General features: G+C 52.6%; 1 protein-coding gene across 1 annotated transcript in view; it reads left to right on the forward strand.

Moving 5' to 3' along the window:
- LOC123943210 (cholesterol 24-hydroxylase) overlaps positions 1–19,158 on the forward strand; it is a 34,034-nt gene extending 14,876 nt beyond the window's left edge. The window contains exons 6-15 of the mRNA XM_046007179.1: positions 613–751; positions 1,485–1,595; positions 2,427–2,577; positions 2,787–2,849; positions 3,826–3,898; positions 6,195–6,279; positions 6,979–7,089; positions 17,293–17,381; positions 18,130–18,196; positions 18,377–19,158. Of these exons, the coding sequence (XP_045863135.1) occupies positions 613–751; positions 1,485–1,595; positions 2,427–2,577; positions 2,787–2,849; positions 3,826–3,898; positions 6,195–6,279; positions 6,979–7,089; positions 17,293–17,381; positions 18,130–18,196; positions 18,377–18,544 (1,057 nt within the window). The 3' untranslated portion in view covers positions 18,545–19,158. The remainder of the gene's footprint in view (positions 1–612; positions 752–1,484; positions 1,596–2,426; positions 2,578–2,786; positions 2,850–3,825; positions 3,899–6,194; positions 6,280–6,978; positions 7,090–17,292; positions 17,382–18,129; positions 18,197–18,376) is intronic.
- Positions 19,159–25,169: the final 6,011 nt, after the last annotated feature.

A 25,169-nucleotide genomic window follows, 5' to 3' on the forward strand; every position in this document is an offset into this window, starting at 1 on the left:
CAATTCATCACTTACAATTGAGCGGGTTTTCGCATAGTCACAAAATTGTACAACCATCACCACGGTCCATTTTAGAATACGTTCATCACCCCAAAAAGCAGTCACTCCCCATTTCCCTTCAGCGGCCTCAGTACCTGGAAACCACTAATCCTCTTTCCGTCTCTGTGGATTTTTGTATTCTAGACATTTTGGATAAAGGGAATCCTACAACATTTCTTTTGGGCTTCTTTCACTTAGCATAAGATTTTGGAAGTTCATCCATGCCCAAGCATGATTCAGAATCCCCCCCCTTTTTTTTAAGATTTTATTTATTTGATAGAGAGAGAGAGCACAAGCAGGGAGAGTAGCAGGCAGAGGGAGAAGCATGTTCCCTGCAGAACAGGGAGCCCAATGCGGGACCCGGTCCCAGGACCCCAGGACCTTGACCCAAGCCAAAGGCAGTCACTCAACCAACTGAGCCACCCAGGTGCCCCAGAATTTCCCTTTTTTTATTATCAAATGAAATTCCATTGTATTGGACATACCACATTCTGCTTATCCATTCATCAGTCGATAGACACATTTGGGTTTTTTCCAATTTCTTGGCTCCTTCAACGGATGCTGTTCCCCCAGCTCCTTGGTCAGCTTGATGGAAACGTTCAACGAGAAAGCCGAGCAGCTGGTGGAGATTCTGGAGGCCAAGGCAGATGGGCAGACCCCGGTGTCCATGCAGGATATGCTGACCTGCACCACCATGGACATCCTGGCCAAGGTGATGGGAGGCTGGTGGGCCATGGGAGCAGGGTCCGACGTGGGTCAGGGGGCTGCTCTTCTCTCCCTCTTCCCTTTCCTGGCATCCCCCCACCCGCCTCCCCCTCCGCTGGTCAGCCCTGCTCTGGGTGGGGAGCTTCCTATCTCCTTGAATATTCAACATGCGCTCCCACAAGACCACACCTGCTAACTCATTCTCTGCGAGTGGACCCTGAGAGGTGTCGGGGCTGGCCTGTGTCTGGTCAGTGGCAGAAGCTGGACTGGCTCTCACGTCTGCTTGCCTCCCAGCCCAAAGCCTACCTCCCCCTCAGTGCCTGCCCTGGGTCTGGCTTGGCTCTTGTACCCTGGCAGGCTCAGCAGTGGCCCAATAACTCCCCAGCACAGGTAAGGGCAGCTCAGGCAGCTGGAGCGCAAGTGGTAATTAACAATTCAGTAATTCACAGGGAGGCTGGATATAGAAGGGACACCAAGGAAGGCTGCATTTCTGGGGAAATGCATCTTGTCAAGGAGGGAAACCAAGGTTTGTGGAGTGGCTCCCATGTGCCATGTGGTCCTCACCCCCTTCCAGGCGGTTGGAATCGTTGTGGGTCATCGTAAGGAGTCGATGACACGACGCACATAAACCCTTAGCCCCAGGGCCTGGGTCTCTCTGGCTGAGCAGTGCCAGGTTCTGCCCTGGGTTTTCAAGTCTTCCCACCAACCCAGGGATGACCTCGCCCTTCTCTCTCCCCCAGGCAGCTTTTGGGATGGAGACAGGCATGCTGCTGGGTGCCCAGAAGCCTCTGTCCCTGAAGGTGAAACTGATCCTGGAGGGGATCACTGCGTCTCGAAACACTCTGGCGAAGGTACTGCCTGCACCCCCCTCCAGTGACCAGCCACCAGAACTGGCATCCTAGTCTGCTGGAGCACCTCCTCCAGTGACCTTTTTCCAGAATGGGTTTGGAGCACTGGTATGAGTGAAGTGAATCTGTTAGGATTTGCGTACATCTCCTACCGTGGAGAATCAAAAGCAAAGTGGTTTAAGTAAATTAGGAGTTAATCTTTCTCTCATGTGAAATAATCCTGAAGCAGACCATGGAGGATGGCTGTGATAGGACACAGTGTCTGATGGTCCTGGAATATTTTGTCTTTCCGTTCCACTGTCTCCAGCACATCAGCTCATTGTTATAAGATGGCTGCTGCAGCTCCAGCTATCACTGTCTTGTTCCAGGCATGAAAGAGGAAGAAGGAGAAAGGTGGTACTTGAGTTGATCCTCAGACAGATGCCCAGGGCCTCCTCCTGTTCCCTGGGACTTCAGCCTCTGAGCTGGGGGTCCCCTGATGCCACCCCATCTCTTCTGCTGTTGATTCTACCTACTCCCCCCTGGCTGTGGTTTCCTCCTTCCTCATAGTCCTAGCTGCCTCCATCCTTCAGGGATCGCTTCTTATTTTCCAGGCATCTTTCCCGTCATATCTAGGGATTTGGTACAGGAAGGGGAAGCCGATGCTTGGGCTCAGCCTGCCATGTTGGTCAAGTCTCCTTGGCAGCTTCCTCTTTTCTAGGATTTTCTCGCAATCGTCCCACCTCCCAGGTTGCCAGTGCCGCGGTGGGTTTCTAAAGTCGCTGCGGAGTTGCGGGAGGGGGAGAGGTGGACGCGTGTGCTCGGTCGGCGTCCTGAGTGGGCGCCCCTGTTCAGTTTATGCCAGGGAAGTGGAAGCAGCTCCGCGAGACCCGGGAGAGCATTCGCTTTCTGCGCCAGGTTGGCAAGGACTGGGTCCAGCGCCGCCGGGAGGCCCTGAAGAGGGGGGAGGACGTCCCTGCTGACATCCTCACACAGATCCTCAAAGGTTCGAGGGCTCCCGCCTGGGCCTGGAGAGGGCCGGGAGGCAGGGGTGCCCCTGTCACGGTGGCTGATCACACTTGACTCCCAGTGTCTCTATCTGACTTTTGGGGAGAAGGACGTTTGCTTCCTTGTTGAGCTGCAGGGAGAGGGAGGGAGGGGTATGCATGTAGCGGGTGTTTGTGGCCAGGCCCTGAGATCCTCCTTGTCTTTCAGCTGAAGAGGGGGCCCAGGATGATGAGATCCTGCTGGACAACTTCGTCACCTTCTTTATTGCTGGTCTGTACCTCCAGGGGTGGCCAAAGGCTCAGGACTTTACAGGAATGGTGGGAACCAGGCATCCCCTAAACCCTGACTTGAGGCGATTTTTCAGGCTGTCCGCGCAGAGTTCAGACGCAGAAGTGAGGGGCTGGGATGGGGGAGCAGAAGGCCTCTCTCTGCTCGGGGAGGTCCAGGAGGCCTTCTCGGTGGCTGCTGACCTGGTGATGGGGCTGGCCACCGTGAGGGGTCGTGAAGCTGCCTTTTTTTTTTTTTTGACAGAGAGATGCAGTGAGAGAGGGAACACAAGCAGTGGGAGAGGGAGAGGGACAAGCAGGTGTGGGGTTCAATCCTGGGACCCCGGGATCATGACCCGAGCTGAAGGCAGATGCTTAACAACTCAGCCACCCAGGCACCATGTTGAAGCTGCCTTTTGGCAGGAGAGCTTGGCCATGTGAACTCAAGGCTGCGCCCCACTCGGGATTTGTGGGGGGCCTTCCTTAGACCAGCATAAAACGATGTGCCAGGCAACTTCATTCCTTTGCTCATCAAATATATTTTTAAAGATTTTATTTATTTGAGAGAGAGAGAGAGAGCACAAGCAGGGGGAGCAGCAGAGGGAGAGGGAGAAGCAGGCTCTCCGCTGAGTGGAGAGCCCAACATGGGGCTTGATCCCAGGACCCCGGGATCATGACCTGAGCCGAAGGCAGACGCTTAACCTACTGAACCACTCAGGCGCCCCAGAAGGAGCTTTTAGGGTGTAAAAACCAGCAGTCTGGGAGCAGATGCCATTTATTGGACTACACTGGCTGGCACACGGGATCTGCGGGTGGGCAGCCTCTCTCTTGCCTCTCTGTATGTGCAGCTCAGCTACAGGGGGCAGAAGTGAGGACCTGAACCGCCACCACGTGCTCAGGGCAGAGTCTCAGAGGTGGGTGGGCTGGGCCAGCAGCAGCCCGGTAGCCCCATGTGGAACTGCTGCTCTCCTTTCCCACAGGCCATGAGACCTCCGCCAATCACTTGGCATTCACGGTGATGGAGCTGTCCCGCCAGCCTGAAATCCTGGCAAGGTATGGAATGGGGAGATTTGGGGTTCAGGTAGTGGAATGGGGAGATTGGGGGTCAGGTAGTGGCTCTGCTTGAAGCTGGTGAAGGGATTCACTGGTGTCTTGTTCCTGGAAGACAGACAGCTCCAGCCTCCCACCACGGAGCCTCCTCCAGTGTGTCCTGCTTCTCTTTACCCCAGGGCCTTTGCACATGCCAGTCCCTCTTCTGGAAGCTCCTCTCCTCACTTTTCTCTTGGAGAACTCCCTGTCCAACCCCACAGAAGCCTTCTCACACCCCTAAAGTAGTCATCCTGTGTTTTCACCTCCTAGCTTCCTCCCAGCTCATGAATGCCTTTTTCTCCTGGGCCGGTTTGCTTTGAGTCTATTTCAGTCATGAAATTAAAGCTCCCAAAAATCAGGGATCATAGTTCTTTCCCTCTCTACATCATGCTCAGTGCCTGGCCAGGGGCCAGCACTGAGAACTGAACAGAATTCCCAGCTCAGCATAGAGGAAGGGCTTATATTCAGCTTGCAAGACAAAGGAGGGTGCCTGGAGATGGCCTTCGAGCTGGGCCACTGGTTTCCTTAAATGCAAACCGTTGCACAGGCCAACTGCGCCCATGGGAAAGCACTCTGAGAACCCCGAAAGGCTTGGGGATGGGAGCCCTGGAGGCAGGGAAAGCCTTGATTGCAGTGTTAATCGGCAGTGTCCAAGGGCAGATGTGAATGATCGCTTGTGAGGATAAAGTGGTTGGTTAGGGTTTTAACTGTATCTGTAATACTAATATGCTCTTTATAAAAATTTGGGAAAAGCAGAAAAGGTATACTACTATTACTACTACTAATAATAATTACCGTTATTATTATTATTCTACCCACAGTGCCCCACCCTCTGGAGACAGTTCACAACGAGCTACTGAATTTCACCATGTATTTTATCCCAGGGCCCCACAGTATTTATTATAAACTCTTCTCCCAAATCCACTCTTATATTGTGGATATAAACAAACACACACATACATGCATAAAATTTACCGTTGTAATTTTTTAAGGGCATAGTTCAGCGGCATTAAGCACATTCCCATTACTGTGCAATTATCACCACCATTTCCAGAACTTTCTCATCGTTGCAACTGACATTGTCTCCAGTAAACGCTAGCTTCCCAATCCCCTCAGCCCCTGGCCCCATTCTGCTCTCTGTCTCTGTGAATTTAACTCCTCTGGGGACCTCATACAGGAATCACACAGTAACGGACGTTTTTGTCTGGCTTATCTCACTTAGGATAATGTCTTCAAGGTCTGCCTTTGTTTTAGCAGGTGTCAGAACTTCCCTCTCTTTTAAGACTGAATAATATTACATTGTATGGATAGACAATATTTTTAAGAAAGATTTTTTTGTTTGAGAGTGAAGGAGCAGGGGGAGGGACAGAGGGAAGGGAGAAGCAGACTCCACACTGAGCAGGGAGCAGGATATGGGATTCGATCCGGGGACCCCGGGATAAAGACCTGAGCTGGAGACAGATGCTTGGATGACTGAGCTACCCAGGCACCCCATGGACAGACCACATTTTGCTGGTCCATTCATCTGGTGATGGACACTAGGGTTGCTTCTGCCCTTTGGCTGCCGTGACTAATGCAGCCATGACCTTGGGTGTACAAGTACCTACGAGCCCCTACTGTCCATGTGGGGGCACACACACCCAGAACAGCACCGCTAGAGCATATGGTAATTCTACATTTCCTGTCTGGAGGAACCGCCATCCCATTTCCCATATACACCTGCAGCGGGTTCCATTCCCACGGGCAGCGCACCAGGGTTCCTATTTCTCCACATCCTTGCTAGCGCTTGTTCTTTTCTGCCTTCCTCGTGGGTGTGACGTGGTCCAAACCCACTCTTGGTGCATATTCTTCTAACGGCACCCATCATTGCTCAGCCGCATCGCTGCACTACTCATTCTGTTTCCAGCTGTCGGCTGCTCCGAGCCAGGCTGAGACAGGCTGCTCGGTGCCGAGAGCTGGATCAGTGGTGCGTTTATTTTCTGCCACCAGTTCCAAGCAGCGAGCGCAAAGGGGGAATTCGTACAGGCCCCGGGAACACAGTTGCCAACTGCTCGGGCATCTCGGTTGGGACCTGGTGGTTCCTGGATGTCTTCAACAAAGGGGCAGACTGTGCGTGCCTGTATACGTGCGTGCGGGCACGCGATGGGCTGTCCCAGGAGGCTCACATCTTGCTCCCCTCCATGCCCCCCTTCCTAAAACTAGGTGGGGGGGAGGGGGAACCTCTCCTTGGGGATGAGCTTGTCTTCATCTGCCCCAACAGGCTGCAGGCGGAGGTGGACGAGGTCATCGGTTCTAAGAGGCACCTTGACTGTGACGACCTCGGGAGACTGCAGTACCTGTCCCAGGTTCAGGGGCGGGAGAGAAGCTTCTCGGCACTTGGGGGTGGTTCGTCAAGCCAGGCCTTCTGCCCCTGAAACCCTTTCATACGGGTGTTCTCTAACTTCACTGCATGTGAGAATGTCCTGGAGATTTTTAAAAAAATAAAAATTCCCATGACTAGAGCTGCCGTGGACCAATGACATCAGAGTCACTGGGGCAGGCGGAGGTGGGTCAGGAGGAGCCACAGCCATTGTAAAGGCTTCCCAGGTGACTCCAGTGTGCAGCCTGGGTGGGGAGCAGCCCTTCATGGAATGAGGCTGTTTGCACTTCCCAGCGAGGCCGGGCACTTCTAGGAGCCTCAAGCCGGCCTCCAGGGGCCAGACTCAACAGCCCCCTCCCCTCCGCAACAGAGCACAGCAGGAGGCCTGACTTGAGCTCAGGGACGGCCCCTCTGGGATGGTGGTGCCCTGGTTCAGAGCGAAGGCCTGGGTCCTGGTCCAGGCTCCGCCACAGGGGTTCTGCCCAACTCTCTTCTCCTTTTGGGTGTCAGTTTCTCCTGTGACAAGAGGGGTTGGACAAGAAGCTGAGGCTAACTTTGCAGGGGTCTGGGACCCAGTCCTGGACGTGGGTGCATATTCAGCCCTGGGAGTGGGAGCCGAGGTGGGTCCGGGGATCTGGGGGCATCTCCTGACTTCTCTCCTCATCTCCCCCTGTGGCTTCTGCAGGTTCTCAAAGAGTCGCTGAGGCTGTACCCGCCAGCGTGGGGCACCTTTCGCCTGCTGGAGGAGGAGACCTTGATTGACGGGGTCAGAGTGCCTGGCAACACTCCGCTCCTGGTGTGTGGGGGCCCTCCCTGCCTGCCCCCAGCTCTGAGGTCGGGATGTCCGTGGGCCCATTGTCTCCACTGGGGTTTCTCATTCAAGCTGCACTATAACCATGTGAGGTCTTTCTTCCCTTTCACACAGTCCAGTGTAAGGTTACAGTGGATGATTCTGGAAGGGAGGCACCTTGTTTACATCTGAGGACACTGAGGCTTAGAGAGGTTAGGTCACTTTCCTGAGGTCTCAGAGCTGGCCAGGGACAGATACCAGATGTGCCCAGTTTCACAGCTGACCCCAGACTGTCCAGTTCCTTCTCTCTCTCATCCACCACCCCTTCTCCCATGGAGGTGACGTTCCCCCCTCCTCTCCTTTACTTGTTTGTTTTTTGTTTTTTGTTCTTTAGAGAGCAAGCATGAGAATGTGAGTGGAGGGGCAGGGAGGAGCAGAGGCAGAGGGAGAGAAGAATCTTTTTTTTTTTTTCAGTTACAGCATTTTGCCCTTATTTATTTTTTTAAACTTACTTATTATTTTTATTAATGTATAATGTATTATTAGCCCCAGGGGTACAGGTCTGTGAATCGCCAAGTTTACACACTTCACAGCACTCACCATTTCCCATACCCTCGCCAGTGTCCATAACACAACCACCCTCTCCATACCCCTCCCCCCTGCAACCCTCAGTTTGTTTCGTGAGATTAAGAGTCTTTTTTGATTTGTCTCCCTCCCCATTCCACCTTGTTTCATTTTTTCCTTCCCTACCTCCCAAACCCTCCACTCTGCCTCTCAAATTCCTCATATCAGGGAGATCATATGATAATTGTCTTTCTCCGACTGACTTATTTCACTCAGCATAATACCCTCTAGTTCCATCCATGTTGTGGCAAATGATAAGATTTCATTTCTTTTGATGGCTGCATAATATTCATATATATATACACACACACCACATCTTCTTTATCCATTCATCTGTTGATGGACATCTAGGTTCTTTCCATAGTTTGGCTATTGTGGACATTGCTGATATGAACATTCGGGTACACGTGCCCCTTCAGATCACTACGTTTGTATCTTTAGGGTAAATACCCAGTAGTGCAATTGCTGGATCATAGGGAAGCTCTATTTTCAACATTTTGAGGAACCTCCATGCTGTTTTCCAGAGTGGTTGCACCAGCTTGCATTCCCACCAACAGTGTAGGAGGGTTCCCCTTTCTCCACATCCTCACCAGCATCTGTCGTTTCCTGACTTGTTAATTTTAGCCATTCTGACTGGTGTGAGGTGGTATCTCATTGTGGTTTTGATTTGTATTTCCTTGATGCTGAGTGATGTTGAGAATTTTTTCATGTGTCTGTTGGCCATCTGGATGTCTTCTTTGCAAAACTGTTCAATACCTCTGCCCATTTCTTGATTGGATTATTTGTTCTTTGGGTGTTGAGTTTGATAAATTCTTTATATATTTTGGATACTAGCCCTTTATCTGATATGTCATTTGCAAATATCTTCTTCCTTTCTGTCAGTTGTCTTTTGGTTTTGTGGCTGTTTCCTTTGCTGTGCAAAAGCTTTTGATCTTGATGAATTCCCAATTGTTCATTTTTGCCCTTGCTTCCCTTGCCTTTGGCGATGTCTCTAGGAAGAAGGTGCTGCGGCTGAGGTCGAAGAGGTTGTGTTCTCCTGAAGGATTTGGATGGATTCCTGTCTCACATTGGGGTCTTTCATCCATTTTGAGTCTATTTTCATGTGTGGTGTAAGGAAATGGTCCAGTTTCATTCTTCTGCATGTGGCTGTCCAGTTTTCCCAACACCATTTGTTGAAGAGACTGTCTTTTTTCCATTGGACATTCTTTCCTGTTTTGTCAAAGATTAGTTGACCATAAAGTTGAGGGTCTATTTCTGGGTTCTCTATTCTGTTCCATTGATCTATGTGTCTGTTTTTGGGCCGGTACCATACTGTCTTGATGCTTATGAGAATGATATTTGCTTTGTAATAGAGCTTGAAATCTGGAATTGTGATGCCACCAACTTTGGCTTTCTTTTTCAACATTCCTCTGACTATTCATGGTCTTTTTTGGTTCCATATAAATTTTAGGATTATTTGTTCCATTTCTTTGAAAAAAAATTGATGGTATTTTGATAGGGATTGCATTAAATGTGTAGATTGCTTTAGGTAGCATAGAAATTTTCACAATATTTATTCTTCCAATCCAGGAGCATGGAACATTTTTCCATTTCCTTGTGTCTTCCTCAATTTCTTTCATGAGTACTTTATAGTTTTCTGCATATAGATTCTTAGTCTCTTTGGTTAGGTTTATTCCTAGGTATCTTATGGTTTTCAGTGCAATTGTAAATGGGATCAACTCCTTAATTTCTCTTTCTTCTCCCTTGTTGTTGGTGTATAGAAATGCAACTTATTTTAGTGCATTGATTTTATATCCTGACACTTTACTAAATTCCAATATAAGTTCTAGCAGTTTTGGAGTGGAATCTTTCATAAAGTATCATATCATTTGCAAAGAGTGAGAGTTTGACTTCTTCTTTGCCGATTCAGATGCCTTTAATTTCTTTTTGTGGTCTGATTGCTGAGGCTAGAACTTCTAGTACTATGTTGAATAGCAGTGGTGATAATAGACATCACTGCTGTGTTCCTGACCATAGAGGAAAAGCTCTCAGTTTATCCCCATTGAGAATGGTATTCGCTGTAGGTTTTTCATAGATGGCTTTGATGATATTGAGGTATGTACCCTCTATCCCTACACTTTGAAGAGTTTTGATCAAGGAAGGATGCTGTATTTGTCAAATACTTTTCCAGCATCTGTTGGGAGTATCATATGGTTCTTGTTCTTTCTTTTATTAATGTATTGTATCACATTGATTTATTTGTAGATGTTGAACTAATGTTGCAGCCCAGGAATAAATCCCACTCGGTCATGGTGAATAATCCTTTCAATGTACTGTTGGATCCTATTGGTTAGTATTTTGGTGAGAATTTTTGCATCTGTGTTCATCAAGGATATTGGTCTGTTATTCTCCTTTTTGATGGGGTCTTTGTCTGGTTTTGGGATCAAGGTAATGCTGGCCTCATAAAATGAGTTTGGAAGTTTTCTTTCCATTTCTATTTTTTGGAACAGTTTCAGGAGAATAGGTATTAGTTCTTTTTTAAATGTTTGGTAATATTCCCCTGGGAAGATGTCTGACCCTGGGCTCTTGTTTTTGGGAGATTTTTGATGACTGCTTCAATCTCCTTATTGGTTATGGATCTGTTCAGGTTTTCTGTTTCCTCCTGGTTCAGTTTTGGTAGTTTACAGGTCACTAGGAATGCATCCATTTCTTCCAGATTGTCTAATTTGCTGGCATAGTGTTGCTCATAATATGTTCTTATAATTGTTTGTATTTCTTTGGTGTTGGTTGTGATCTCTCCTCTTTCATTCATGATTTTATTAGTTTGGGTCCTTTCTCTTTTCTTTTTGATAAATCTGGCCAGGGGTTTACCAATCTTATTAATTCTTTCAAAGAACCAGCTCCTGGTTTCATTTATTTGCTCTACTGTTCTTTTGGTTTCTATTTCATTGATTTCTGCTCTGATCTTTATGGTTTCTCTTCTCCTGCTGGGTTTAGACTTTCTCTGCTGTTCTTCCTCCAACTCCTTTAGGAGTAGGGTTAGGTTGTGTACTTGAGAACTTTCTTGTTTCTTGAGAAAGGCTTGTATGGCTATATACTTTCCTTTCAGGACTGCCTTTGTTGTGTCCCACAGATTCTGAACAGTTGTGTTTTCATTATCATTTGTTTCCATGAATTTTTTCAATTCTTCTTTAATTTCCTGGTTGACCCATTCATTCTCTAGTAGGATGCTCTTTAGTCTCCGTGTATTTGAGTTCTTTCCAACTTTCCTCTTGTGGTTGAATTCTAGCTTCAGAGCACTGTGGTCTGAAAATATGCATGGAATGATACCAGTCTTTTCGTACTGGTTGAGACCTGATTTGTGACCCAGGATGTGATCTATTCTGGAGAATGTTCCATGTGCACTTGAGAAGAATGTGTATTCTGTTGCTTTGGGATGGAATGTTCTGAATATATCTGTGATGTCCATCTGGTCCAGTGTGTCATTTAAGGCCTTTGTTTCCTTGTTGATCTTTTGCTTGGATGATGTGTCCATTTCAGTGAGGGGGATGTTAAATTTCCCTACTATTATTGTATTATTGTCAATGTGTTTCTTTGATTTTGTTACTAATTGGTTTATATAGTTGGTTGCTCCCTTGTTAGAGGCATAGATATTTAAGATTGTTAGAGTTTCTTATTGGACAGACCCTTTGAGTATGATATAGTATCCTTCCTCATCTCTTATTATAGTCTTTGGCTTAAAATCTAATTTATCTGATATAAGGATAGCCACCCCAGCTTTCTTTTGATGTCCGTTAGCATGGTAAATTGTTTTCCACCCCCTCACTTTAAATCTGGAGGTGTCTTTGGGTCTAAAATGAGTTTCTCGTAGACAGCATATTGATGTGTTTTTTTTTTGTTTTTTGTTTTTTTATCCATTCTGATACCCTATGACTTTTGATTGGGGCATTTAACCCATTTACATTCAGGGTAACTATTGAAAGATATGAATTCAGTGCCATTGTATTACCTGTAATACAGGTGACTGTTACTGTATATTGTCTCTGTTCCTTTCTGGTCTACTTCTTTAAGGCTCTTTCTTTGCTTAGAGGACCCCTTTCAATATTTCCTGTAGGGCTGGTTTGGTGTTTCCAAATTCTTTTAATTTTTGTTTGTCCTGGAAGCTTTTTATACAGCCTAGCTGTATATAGTATTCTTGACTGCATATTTTTCTCATTTAGTGCTCTGAATATATCATGTCAGTCCTTGAAGCCTGCCAGCTCTCTGTGGATAAGTGTGCTGCCAATCTAATATTTCTACCATTGTATGTTACAGACATCTTGTCCTGAGCTGCTTTCAGGATTTTCTCTTGTCACTAAGACTAGTAAGTTTTACTATTAGATGATGGGGTGTGGACCTATTTTTATTGATTTTGAGGGGGGTTCTCTATGCCTCCTAGATTTTGATGCTTGTTCCCTTTGCCATATTAGGGAAATTCTCTATTATAATTTGCTCCGATATACTTTCTAACCCCCTCTCTCTTTCTTCTTCTTCTGGAATCCCAATTATTCTAATATTGTTTCATCTTATGGTGTCACTTATCTCTAGAATTCTCCCCTTCTGGGCCAGTAGCTGTTTGTCTCTCTTTTGCTCAGCTTCTTTATTCCCCATCATTTGGTCTTCTATATCACTAATTCTCTCTTCTGCATCATTTATCCTAGCAGTAAGAGCCTCTATTTTTTATTGCACCTCATTAATTCCTTTTTTGATTTCAGCTTGGTTAGATTTTAGATCTTTTATTCCTCCAGAAAGAGATTTTATTTCTCCAGACAGGGTTTCTCTAATATCCTCCATGCCTTTTTCGAGCCCCGCTGGCACCTCAAGAATCATCATTCTGAACTCTAGATCTGACATATTACCAATGTCCGTATTGATTATGTCCCTAGGCCTTCAGTACTGCCTTTTGTTCTTTTTGTGTCTGTGTGGTGAGTTTTTCTGCTTTGTCATTTTATCCAGATAAGAATATATGAATGAGAGAATAAAATACTAAAAGGGTGGCAAAGACCCCAAAAAATGTACACTAACCAAATCAGAGGAGACCCCAAACTGGGGAGAGAAGAAAAGGGGTAAAAAGAAGTTAAAAATATATATATATATTTATATATGTGTATATATACATATATACACACACATATATATATTAGACTGGTGAATAGAACAGAGTCACCCACTTGATTTTGGGTGTATTTTGATCTCTTAGAAGAAACTACTTCCCAAAATTTTAAAGAAAGAAGAAGTTATATATATATATGAAAATAAGGGTAAACACAATGGAGGGATGGACTATGACTGTAAAGATGAAAATTTTAAAAAAATTCTAAAAAAGGAATTGAAAAGATAAGTTGGTTGGTAAAAGAAAGAAGATATAAAAAGGGGGAGAGAATGTGCTCAGGCTGGAGACTAGAATAAAGTCGTGCTAGATTTAGAGTATATTTTGATCTTTTAGAAGAAATTGTATCCCAAAATTTTTTAGGAAAAAAAAAAACCCTTTATGTATACAAAAAATAAAGTTAAATACAATGAAGGATAAAATATGACTATAATAATGATGGCTTAAAATATTTTTTTAGAAAGATATTGTTAAGATAAACTGCTTATAAACATTCAAAGAGGAAAGGGGAAAAGTTAAAAAATCAGAATAAGAAAAAAATAAAATTAAAAAAATTTAATTTAACTTTGAAAGACTAAAGGATCATGGGGGGAAAAGCCATGAATTCTATGTGCCGCTTTCCCTGAGCTGTGGAGTTCCACAGTTCTTGATGATCAGTGACCTTGGTCTTGGCTGGATATTCTTGCTAATCTTCTGGATTGCGGTGATTCTCAAATGTCTTTGCCCGAGGCAGAATCCCACCGCCCTTGCCAGGAGCCAGGCTAAGTAATCTGCTCGGGTTCGCTCTTGGGAACTTTTGTTCCCTGAAAGCTTTCCATAGATCTCTGGAGATGGGAATGAAGATTGAGGCCTCCCATTCTCAGGCTGGAGGAGCCAAGAGCTGGGGCCCCCACACCTCAATGCACCCTCAGAGAAAAGGGGTCAATCACTCCCATCTCCCTGGTCTCCGGCCATGGTCTGGGCTCACCCAGCCTGAGACCAAACATTTCGGTCTCTGGCACACAGCCCCGTTTGGTATCTCCAAACCCAGCAGATTCCTGCCTCCAGAGGAGGAAGGTGAGTCTCCCAGATGTGCCACTTGTGGGGTCCCTGCTCAAAGAGCAGTGGTCTGACTGTGCCATGGATCATGGTTTAAGGCAACCCCGAGCTGAGAGCTCACTCCTTGGCTCCATCTCCGTAGTCGGCTTCCCTGCTCTGCTACCTGGGAGCTCTGCTACGCTCAGACAGCCCTGATCCTTCTGTGACCCTGCAGGACTTGAGACCACACTCCCTGGGAGGGCTCCACCCCTGCCTAGCCTCTGGAGCAATGTCGCTCAGTGGAGCAGACTTCTAAAAGTTCTGATTTTGTGCTCTGTTGCTCCGCTGCTTGCTGGGAGCCAGCCCCTCCCACCGCGGTCTATCTTCCCCTCGCTTTGGATTCACTTCTCTGCACATCTTACCTTTCAGAAAGTGGTTGACTTTCTGTTCCTAGACTTGCCTTTCTTCTCTGCAATCTCCTGTTGAGTTTGTAGGTGTTCAGGGTGGTTTGATGCTATCTAGCTGAACTCCTGCGACCTGATGTCATTTCAGTCCACTACTCCTCCGCCATCTTGCCTGGGAGAGAAGAATCTTAAGCAGGCTCCATGCTGAGCCCAAGTGGGGCTCCATCTCACGACCCTGAGATCATGACCTGAGCCAAAATCAAGATTCAGATGCTCAACTGATTGAGCCATCCAGGCGCCCTACTTATTTCTTTGTTTACACATGCATTCTTTTATCCCCTCATCGGGCATCCCTTCATGCACAGTGACCTCCCAGAAACCCACCCCAAAACTAGAAATGTGTCACTGTCCAGCTGCCCTCCAGAAGCAATCACTGTTCTGAATTTTGCCATCGCCTCGCCTTTTCATGCGCATGCGTGCGCGTGTGTGTGTTGTGTGTGTGTATGTGTGTGCCCACACGGTAGTGTCTCCCAGGATTGCTTTGTAACTGCGGGCTCTCAGCTCCCTGCTGTATCATATTCTACTGTGTGTAGACCAGCACCCCGTTCTCAATTCTGGGTCACCAGGCATCCTGCTCTCCTGAGCACTGCTGGCGACCACTCCTGCCAGCGCGACCAGTGGATGGGGCAGACAGGGACGGGAGGGCTGGAGTGTGGAATATCTAAATGGTCAGCCTGGTAAACTAGCGCCAAAGTGTTTTCCAGAGCACCTGGGCCAACCGGGATGCCCACAGATGTGGTTCCTTATCCTTCCCAGCACCAAGAGTGGTCCAGCTGCTTTTTTTTTTTTTTTTTTTTTTTTTGCAAAGGGAATAAGTTTAAGGAAGGTACTTCCCTGTGGTCTTGATGTGCACTTTCCTGGTTCCTTTTGTGAGGCTCACAGCCCTGTACTCCTTTTCTTCTTCTGGGTTGTCTCATCCCTGTACAGAGCTCTCTTTAAAAATTCTTATGTTCGGGGCGCCTGGGTGGCTCAGTGGGTTAAAGCCTCTGCCTTTGACTCAGGTCAGGATCCCAGGGTCCTGGCATCGAGCCCCGCATCGGGCTCTCTGCTCAGCGGGGAGCCTGCTTCCTCTTCTCTCTCTGCCTGCCTCTCTGCCTACTTGTGATCTCTGTCTGTCAAATAAATAAATTAAAAAAAATAAATAAAATTCTTATGTTAATCCTTTGTCAGGTATGTATGTCCCAAATTTCGTCTTTAGCTTTGTGGCTTCTCTTTGCTAAAGCGTTTTCAATGATTTGAAGTTCTTCATTTTGTAGTGGTCCCTTCTCTTGTTTTGTCTTAGGGAAACTCCCACCGCCCCCATCCTGAGGTCAGCATTGTCGCTCAGATTGTCTTCTAACAATTTCACATTTTTCTTTTGCAAGTTAATTTCCTATCTACCTGGAGTTGATTTTGTGTATGGTGTGAGGTAGGGATCTGGTTTTGTCTCCTGGGGCTGCCAGAACAAAGCACCACAGACAGGCACTTAGCAGTGGAAATGTCCTTTCTCACAGTTTTGGAGGCTGGGGGTCCAAGTTCGAGGCAGGATTGGTTTCTCCTGAATCCTCTCTCCTTGACTTGCAGATGTCAGCTTCCCACAGGGTCCTCCCAAGACCTCCTCTGTGTGTGTCTGTCCCAATATTCTCTTCTTCTAAGGACACGAGCCAGACTGGAGTAAAGTCCACCCTAATGACCTCATTATAACTTGAGTATCTCTTTAAGGAGACTATCTGTCACATTCTGAGGTTAAGACTGTAGCATAAGATTTTTAGGGGGACACAGTTCAGCCCAGCACGTGATCTGATTTTATTTATAAAGGAAAGTGGCATGCCTCTGGTTCTATCCATTAGGCAGCCGCCTCCCCCCTTCCCCTTCACCCGGACTTCCCAGGACTCTCCTATACCCTCTCCGGCATGTATCAGTGCTTCCTGATATGTGTTCTTTCTTCTGTTTATCTGCCCCTCCCCCTTTATTTCTGCACAACCCTGCACCAGTACCACCTGCCTGTGACCCAGGAGGTGGTTTAGCATCCCCTTATGTCTGGCTGGGCAGGGGTACAGGCATGTGGGCCTTGAGTGGCAGACCCCGGCTCCAATCCCATCCCCTCTCTGGCAAGCTGAGTCATCTCTGGGCCTCAGTGCCTTCCTTGTAAGATGGGGATGATGATGTCTGAGTCATAATTCACTGAAAAGAGTCAACGAATGACGTAAGTCACATGTCTGGCAAAACTCCCTAGCACACAGTAGGTGCTCTCCGCTGATCTGAGACCCCGTCTCCACTTCATGCTCCCCCTCACTTTTCAGAGCTTTGTTCCAGGCCCTCCCTTCACCCTGCCTGCCTTGGACTCTCAACACAGAGAACCAGGGGACAGAGTGGGCTCAAGCAGCTCTTTTGTGCAGGAGTAATGAGGCAGAGGTCGGGACCCAGGGCCCAAGTTATGGGGGCACATATGGCCCATGGAGATCGGGGGCACAGAATATTAACCCCAGTAGGGAGACAACTGAAAGCATGGTGGGGACCTGTGGGTTCTCTGCCTCCTCACTCTCCTTCCCAGCTCCCCCACCCCTGAACCCCAGATGCAAACCTTGTGCCGAATAACGGCTCTCAGAGATCTTGAAAAAGATGCTCTCGAAGCAGACCTGAGTTTGAATCTCAGTTTGGCCAGGTACTTCAGGCAAGTCAGGAACTTTTCTCTCTGAGCCTCAGTTCTCTCATCTGTAAAGCAGGGCTAGTTGTGGTCCCACCACAGCACGGGGCCAAGCATGGGATGCTGCAGCCAGCTGGCCCTTGTTGGTACCCTGGGCTGCCCCCTCCCTTCATCTGAGGCACTTTCCAGATGCTGGTGGAGTCCCACACTGGCCCACGTGTGTGGGTGGAGTAGAGTGGCGGGGGGGCCTTCTGTGCTCCTGGTCCCTCCAGCGGGTGGCCCCGGCGGGTCGGGGAGGTGTGAGGGTGCTCATGTTTGGAACCAGAGACAGCTGCATCCTCTCCCCTCAGTTTAGCACCTATGTCATGGGGCGGATGGACACGTACTTTGAGGACCCACTGACTTTCAACCCCGATCGCTTCAGCCCCAAAGCACCCAAGTAAGTCTTTCTTCAAGCTGTGCATGTGGGAGAAGGGTGGCCCAGGGACCTCGGGTCTGAACTGCCAATGACCCCTGAGCCCACGTCGCCTCTCAGATCACTGTGAGGGAGTCGTGATTCCCTGCTCTGCCCCCCTTTAATGGAGAGGAAATCACGGCACAGAGAGGTTAGGTAACTTGAACAAGGGCACACAGCCAGGAGCCGCAGAGCTGTGGTTTGAGGCCAGCTCAGACTGGTTTCAAAACCCATGCTCATAACCTGTCCCCTGTACTGGGAAACCCTGTGATTGGCGCCAGGGGACTGTACCTCCCCCTGCCTTGATGGTCCTATCTGAGAAATGGGAATCCTGTTGGCTCCCTCTGCAGCTCGCTATGGGGGTGAATGCCTGAAAGTACAGTTGGGGCGGGGGGGGGGTGGCCAGCGTCCAGGGACAGGCCACCTGCGCCCAGACCCAGACCCTGCCCAGAACCGCACACGTGACTGGTCGGACACAGAAGTGCCATTGGATTGCAAGCTCTTTAGTTCCTCCTCCTGTAAACTGGGGATAATGACTCCGTCGGGAAGGCTCCAGAGGAGGCTAGAATGAGAAAATGCTGATGCAGAGCCCAACAGAGCCTGCTGTTGATGTTTTCAGTGCATGCACCACCCAGCCGTGGTGCAGAGCCGTTCATCAGCGAGGGATGGGTTTGTCACCGCCGGGGTGGGGCTGCGACTGGGCGGCCACCTCCTGACCGCTCTCTCCCTGCAGGCCGAGGTTCACCTACTTCCCCTTCTCTCTGGGACCGCGCTCCTGCATCGGGCAGCAGTTTGCTCAGGTAGGAGTCCAGGGCTGGGGTTTCTGCCGAGAGCTGACTTCGGGGCTGGTGTCTCATCCTGGGCCAGGAGGCACTTCCGAGCTCTGCTCTGGGACCCTTGGGCTGGGGGTCGGAGGGCCGGGCCAGCCGGCTGCACGCTCATGCCCCGGGCCTCCTGCCCGTCCTCACTTCCGCACACAGATGGAGGTGAAGGTCGTCATGGCCAAGCTGCTGCAGAGGCTCGAGTTCCGGCTGGTGCCCGGGCAGCGCTACGGGCTGCAGGAGCAGGCCACGCTCAAGCCGCTGGACCCCGTGCTGTGCACTCTGCGGCCCCGGGGCTGGCAGCCCGCACCCCCACCGCCCTGCTGAGGGGGCCTGGGGTGGATGGGACTCATCGGGCAAGGGCGCCGCACCCACACTCCTCTGCAGCCCCATGGCCACCCACCCCGCTCCCCTGCCCCCTTCCTCAGGGGCACCCTCCACGCTGGCTCCCAGTGGGCCCCCGCCAACCACCACCTGCTTCACACACACACACCCCCCCCCCGAGCTCCCTGTCCACTGCTAACTCCATGCCCCTACTGGACTGGCTCCCGCCTAATTCCCAGCTGCTGCCCAGATGTGCCGTCTCCTACCTGAACCTCTTTGCATAGGCCACTCCCCCTGCCACACACCGTAACTCTTGCTCACTTCCTAGAACCCTCTTCAGGTGTCACCTCCTCCAGGAAGCCCTCCCTGCCACCCCCCCGGCCGGGCCAGGGGCCCCTCCTACTCTGTGCTCCCTTGGTCACCTGTGCTACCTCTAACACCACACTGACCACACTGTATTGTGAGTGTCCTTTGATGTGACCGGCCGCCCTGCCAGGCTGTGAGCGCCTCATGGGCGAGGTCTGTGTATGATTCGTCTCTGAACCTGCCCCCGGGCCTGGCCCAGAGTCGATGCTCAATAAATATATGTCGACTGCATGAATGAATGGCGAAACCCAGCCAGAGCACTCTGGCCTCAGTTGCTCATCTGGTAAATGAGAGCGGTGTGGAGGCCAGTCCGGGGGCTCGTGCAGCCTGGAAGCTAACCCCGCAGCCAATCCCAGACATCTTGGGAGAAGACTGCCCAGGGGGCCTCTGTGTCAGGAGAAACCTATTCCCTTTGTTGGAGGCAAGACCATGTTTCTGTGTGTGGTGTGAGGTTGGGATTACAGGCAGGGTTTTGAGAGCTTGAAGTGACAGGGTCCAGGGCCCTGGGGCCTGTGAGGTCTAGGCGAATCTCAACAAGGTGCTGATACCCCAGAGGGCCTCACACAGGCTAGAGCCCCCAGGACCTCTCCTGGGGACAGCTTGGTGGACCAGGGCACCTGAACGCCTGGCCTTGCACCTGCTACCTTCCTCCGCACCTTCCAGCACAGCACTTCCCCTCATGACTGGCTTGGAGGAGGCGAGACTGGGACTCCCACAGTGGGGGAGCTGGGTGGGTGAAGACGTTCTTTCCTCCCCAGGGCCTAGAGGTGGCCAAGGGGCAGTAAATACTGGACCAGCCGCATCCTCTGGGCCCATCCAAGGAAAAGGATCCCCTGAGTTTCTCCTTCAGCACATGGGAGCATGTTTTCCTGCAGAGAAAACCAAACGCCCAAGCCCACTGCCTGGGGTTCCTGCCCTGGAAAGGGCTCTTTTCCGCACCAGGGAGGGCATGGATTTGGGCTGGCCCTTGATTTACGTCGACAACTCAATGCTTGTGCAGTCTTGAACTGAGGCGATCTTCCTGTTTTACGGACGAGGAAACTGAGGGTCAGGGGAAGAAGTGACATGCTCAGTACAGGTGGGTACATTGCACCAGAGTGGAGCTGGGCCCCCGGCCCAGGTGGGTCGTGGGACTGGTACCAATAGTCTGCCTGGCCTCTGGGCAGAGGCTCCGGCCTCCAGGATCCTCTGTAGCTGCAGACGGCCTGCAGACGGAGTGCTCCTGCTCCCCCAGCCCTCCGGCCACACTGAGCACCGGGCGAGGCGCTTCTCAAGCTACACTCCCACCCAGTTCCCTGTCTGGGGGGCCCCAGACCCTCCTGTGGCTCTGAGAACAGCATGCCCCTGGCCAAACCCAGCCCTTGCTTTTCTCTCCCGAGCTCAAAAGTGCCCCTTCCCACGGCCACCCAAATGCCACTGTTCCAAGTCCTTAGCCTTGCTGTGCTCCCAGGGGCCTGTCCTGCTGGAGCCCCTAGGCCCCATCCTCTGCAGCCTGTCTCTGAGGCTCACCAGCCCCCCTGCAGCCCTCCAACAGCCCCACGGCTGCCCCCGTCCCACAAACTTTATGGCCCACACGTACCCTAGGCACCCCCCACGAGGCCCCCAAGCCAGCCACCCCACACCAACCCCCCAGTTCTCCACCAGCACCCCCTGCTCCATGCCCTACGTCCTGCCATGGCTCAGCTTGGCCCCACAGGACAGAACTTCCTTCAGTGTATGTCTAAGAGGTCCACAGGCTACCAAGCCTCAGCATTCCAGGGGCATGACCTGGCATGGCCTGGAGGGGTCAGCTCCCACTGGAAACTTCAAATTTGCCTTTACCGTGCTCTGACTTAGCAGATATCTGTCCATTGCTGAACCTGAGTCTTCACATCATTATTTCTTCAGGTCCTCCAGAGTATGACCCATTTCACAGATGAGAAAGTTAAGGCCACAGCACACAGCCTGGCCATTGTGGAGTCAAGACTCAAACCTGTAGCCCCTTGCACTCTGGTCTTCCACCATCTCAGCAAACCCTGTTGCTGAAGGCCTGGGCTTGCCTCCCAGGGCTGGAGGCCTGAAGTGAGTGGGAAGAGCTGAGCCTGCGTTCCGCCCCGCGCTGCCCCGCTGTCACTGTCTGTGGGTCAGAGCACCCGTCCTGACCTTCCCGAGCCACTTTCTCCTCTGTAAAAAGGACTTTCTGAGTGAGCACGTGGTTCTCGGGCTTGGCTGCGTCAACGAGTCGCTTGGGCCAGCTGGATCAGCCGCTGGGGTGGGACCCTGAAGCCTTTCCTAGGTCGCCTGGGGAGACTCCAATGTGCACAAAGATGGTGTCAACCCTGGGGACCCAGGCCAGATGGAAGGGATTAAAACCAAGGACTTGCAGCCAGGCTTCGTGGGATCAAATCCAACCTGCACTGTCCCTTTTATGTTTATGCGACTTGGGCCTCAGTTTCCCCGTCTGTAAAGGAGGACGGATGATAGGAGATCCTAAGACTGATGGGAGAATTAAGAGCGTGAGTATCTTTATCGCTTGTGACCTCTAGGGAAGGAGGGGCTTTCCTGGGAGGCCAGGCAGTGCAGTTCCCGGAACAGCCACACGGTGGCGCCGCGGCGCAGCTCTCGGGTCGGCGCGGCCGCGGCAGGCCGAGTGGGCGGTGCCTCCCCTTCCAGAGGGGACTGGAGGCCCGGGGGGGGCGGGGCCCGCAGCGACGCAGGCCCAGCCTCCTGGGGGCGGGGCCAGGCCGGGAGGGCGCAGACTCCGGCGGGCCCAGGCGAGGGTGGTCTCTGGGGTCCGCCGGCCACTCGGGTGCGGGTGGGCAGGCGGGCGTCGCCATGCCCATGTCGCAGGTGGGGCCGCCGAGGCGCGGCAGCGGGTGGGGCCCTAGAGGGACAGCCACGCAGGCGGGCGTGCCGAGACCGCGACCTCTCCTGGCGACGGGCTGGCCGGTCCGGGGGAGCTCCGGCAAGAAACGCCCCGCGGTGGAGAAGCGCACTGAGAGCTGGGCAGGGGCGCAGGCGGCTTCCTCCTGCGCGGGAGAGCTGGGGTGGGGAGGGGAGGGCCATTCAGGGCTGAGCTGCTCTAACACTTAGCTTGCTCTCGGCCGAACTGGAGCCAGCACCTGGGCCCCGCTGCATGAGGGTCCTGGAAGCTGGTGATGAGGGGGCCTCCCGGGTGGCCTGTGGCCAAGGTCAGGCTGGTGGTTGGACCGGAGAGCCTTGGCCTGCCTGAGCTGGGGCTGAGAAGCCTGGTGCCGCTGTGGGAGGTGGGAGGTTTTCTTCCTCTCTGCTGTGCGCACTAGGACAAGAGGCTGGCTCCGGAGTCACCTAGTGACCCTGCTGGGCCTCAGTGGCAGCCAACGCTAGTGGACAGAGGGCCACAATTAGCTGATCCCCCACCCCCACCCCCAGGCAGGTTCTGGATGGAGCTAGGCCCCTCCTGATTGTCTTGGCCAGTCAGGCATGGTGTCCTTTATGGTGGCCCAGAGTTTGGTAGGGCCACCCCGGGTCAGCCTCACGAACAGTATGGGTGTGTTTCCTGCGTGATTAATGAGAGAGAACACGGCCACCTGGAGGGAACCTCAGGACGGGAGCAAGAGGGGGCTCAGGCCAGTGGCTCTCCCCACGTTTCCTCCCCTCTGCAAGGACGTTTGCTCTCCTCTGGGGCAAGAATCCTGCCTCTTAAGCAGGCTTCCTGATGAATGCGGGACCCAAAGGAGGCGCTCAGCCCCCTGGGGCAGATGACTCCTAAATCCACAGGTCTACCCGGAAGTCATCCCGGCTCCAGATAGCCGTGGGCATCTCCGCCTGGACCTCTAAATATAACCCGAGCTCGGGGGAGGGGCAGACACTCAGGGTATTTCTGGCAGGGAAGGGAGACTTATTGCCCGAGGGCCATTTCCCTGAATCGGGGCTGGGGTGGGCACACATGGGGTCAAGGCCCTCCCCTGGCCTGGAGCTTGAGGAACAATTGTTTCTCCCAGAACAGGGCTTCCCCGGCACTTCCTGTCCTTGCCTGAGGAAACCCTCTGGTGTTGCCCACCTTAGGTAGTCCCCGCTTGTGGGCCGGACCCTGGGCCAGCCAGGAAGAGAGGTCACCCCCAGCACGAGGTAGCCAGGGGCAAGTGTGCCAGTCCCTGCGGGGGCGCCCCAGAATCCCAACCCACTGGTAGCCCCCACCCTACTGTGCGGAGCTCCCAAGCCCGACCTGGAGGGTGGTCCTTGGGCCAGAGGACGGTGAGGCCAGGCAGGAGCAAGGGGGACACTGGGGCCTTCCGTGCGGGCTCCTGGCCTCCCAGGTGGGGTGTGGAGGGTCCCAGGGTCAGCGATGTGCAGACAAGGGCAAAGGACTAGACTCCCCTTCCTGGTCCCTCTCTTTGGGCCCAGCTCCTCTGCTGGTTTCTGCTTTTGGGGACAGAGCGGGACGATGCCAGCAGCTCGGCCAGGGCTCCTCTAACCCGGGCCCAGGAGGAGAGCCCTTATCTGAGCCCCCTTGGTGGCCCTGGGACCCTGGGTGAGGAGGAGCCCGAGATACCATGACGACGCGGATGACGCCTCCAGCTCACGCCAAGCTCTGAGCCCCCTGCGCTGTAACCCCGCCCCTAGGAGGCGGGGCCTCACTCTTCCTGTGGGGGGGCCTCGCCCCTGCTGTGAGCCCCAGAGCCCCGAGGAGGCCGGAGCCTCCCCAGCAGCTCCATGTCCACGGAGCCACGCCCACCCCTCACACTCCCCAAACGAGGGCTGCTCCTTGGCCCCCACCCAGAGGTGAGGATGTTGCCCCAAGGAGCCAAGAGCGGCCCCCACCCTCCTACCCCAGGAATACCTCCTGCTGCTGGACGCCCCTCTGAGCTTCTCCGCGGGCTGCGAGCGTGGAGGCTGTGGGGCTCCTCAAGGCCCCCCGGGAGACCATCAGCCTCAGGCACCTGGGCTGGACAGGGACCCGGGTGCGGGAAAGCAACCGCCCGAGCCACACCGCACGCGTGCGTGTCTACTTACGTCTCCGTATCTCTGCGTTTCTGCGGCCTCCCTGCCACCGCCTGTCTCCTCTGTGTGGGTCCCAGAGGCCATGCCTGCGTGTCTCAGGCCGCGACCTGAGCTGTAAGGAAGGGTTTGTTGGAACCTGAGGTAGCGAGTAGACCCCCCGGAAGGGTCCTGAGGCCCCGCGGCGCCCAGGCCCTCCCAGGGCCGCGCGCCTCACCCTCCCTCCAATGTCTGGGAGGTGAGGGGCCCTGCCCCAGCTCACACGGCCAGGAGGCGCGGTCCCCCCAGTGTGGACATACACTGTCCTTCTTCATGTCATGGCCACTGAGGGCCCAGGCGAGGCTCTGTGTTCAAAACTTTCCTGCCTCTCTTTTGTGGGGGGCCCAAGGCCCAGGAAGATAGGATCTCCAGCAGGGAGGAGTTCCTGGGGCCCCCCGAAAACAGCAGGTGTATGTGAACCTGGGGTGAACAGGCCAGCAGGCAGGAAGCCGGCCTCCTCCCTGACCCCAGCATGCTGGGGCACCCCCCCCCCCGACCTTTGATCAGCCCAGCCCTGATCCTCCTTTCCTCTGGCGCCCTCCTTGCGGCAGCAGGGCTGGCTGGCTGCAGTGTGTGTGGGGGGGGGGGGGGGTTGCCCTCCCTTGAGACCTTGACGTGAGGCAGGGCCTGGAAGGGGCCTCGCTCAGAGCTGGTCCCACTGCAGTCCAGTAAATGTGCTCACACTCGCCCCACTCCCCTGCGCGCATCCACGCGCTCCCACACATGGGTGTGCACACGCCCATGCTCCCTCGGCCCGTGCCCACGCACACGCATTGTCACACCCGTGTTCACCAGTGCACACACACCCACACGTTTGCACATGCGCGCCGTGGCCCATGGCTGCTGCGGTGACCTCAGGAGCAGAGCAATCGAGTTGTTTTTTTCCCCAACACGTTCCCACGATAAAAAAACAACCAACAGGAAAGTGCTTGGGGTCGGGGACAGGAAGGGGAAGTGGCCTGTGCGAAGGGAGCCGGCTCTAGCGGGGGGGACACGGGGCGGCCTGTTCGGGTGGGACTCGGGGGGCGGACAGGCTGCTGGCCGCAGGGTGGGGAGGTAGAGGGTCCCTCCAGGGCGTCTGGGCCCTGGGGCTCATCCCACCACAGCCAGCCTCCCAATTTCCGATGAGAAGCCGAGGCTGGGGTGGGCTTGTCCCGGTCTCCAAGGAGGGCTGGCAGAGTGGCGTTCGGCCCCGGGCGCTCTGACCCTCCGTGCATCCTGGCCGCGGTCCTGCGGTGGCCCCAGTAGTGGTGGAGGTGAGGGA

Source organism: Meles meles, chromosome 6, assembly GCF_922984935.1.
Source record: "Meles meles chromosome 6, mMelMel3.1 paternal haplotype, whole genome shotgun sequence".
Taxonomy (NCBI): domain Eukaryota; kingdom Metazoa; phylum Chordata; class Mammalia; order Carnivora; family Mustelidae; genus Meles; species Meles meles.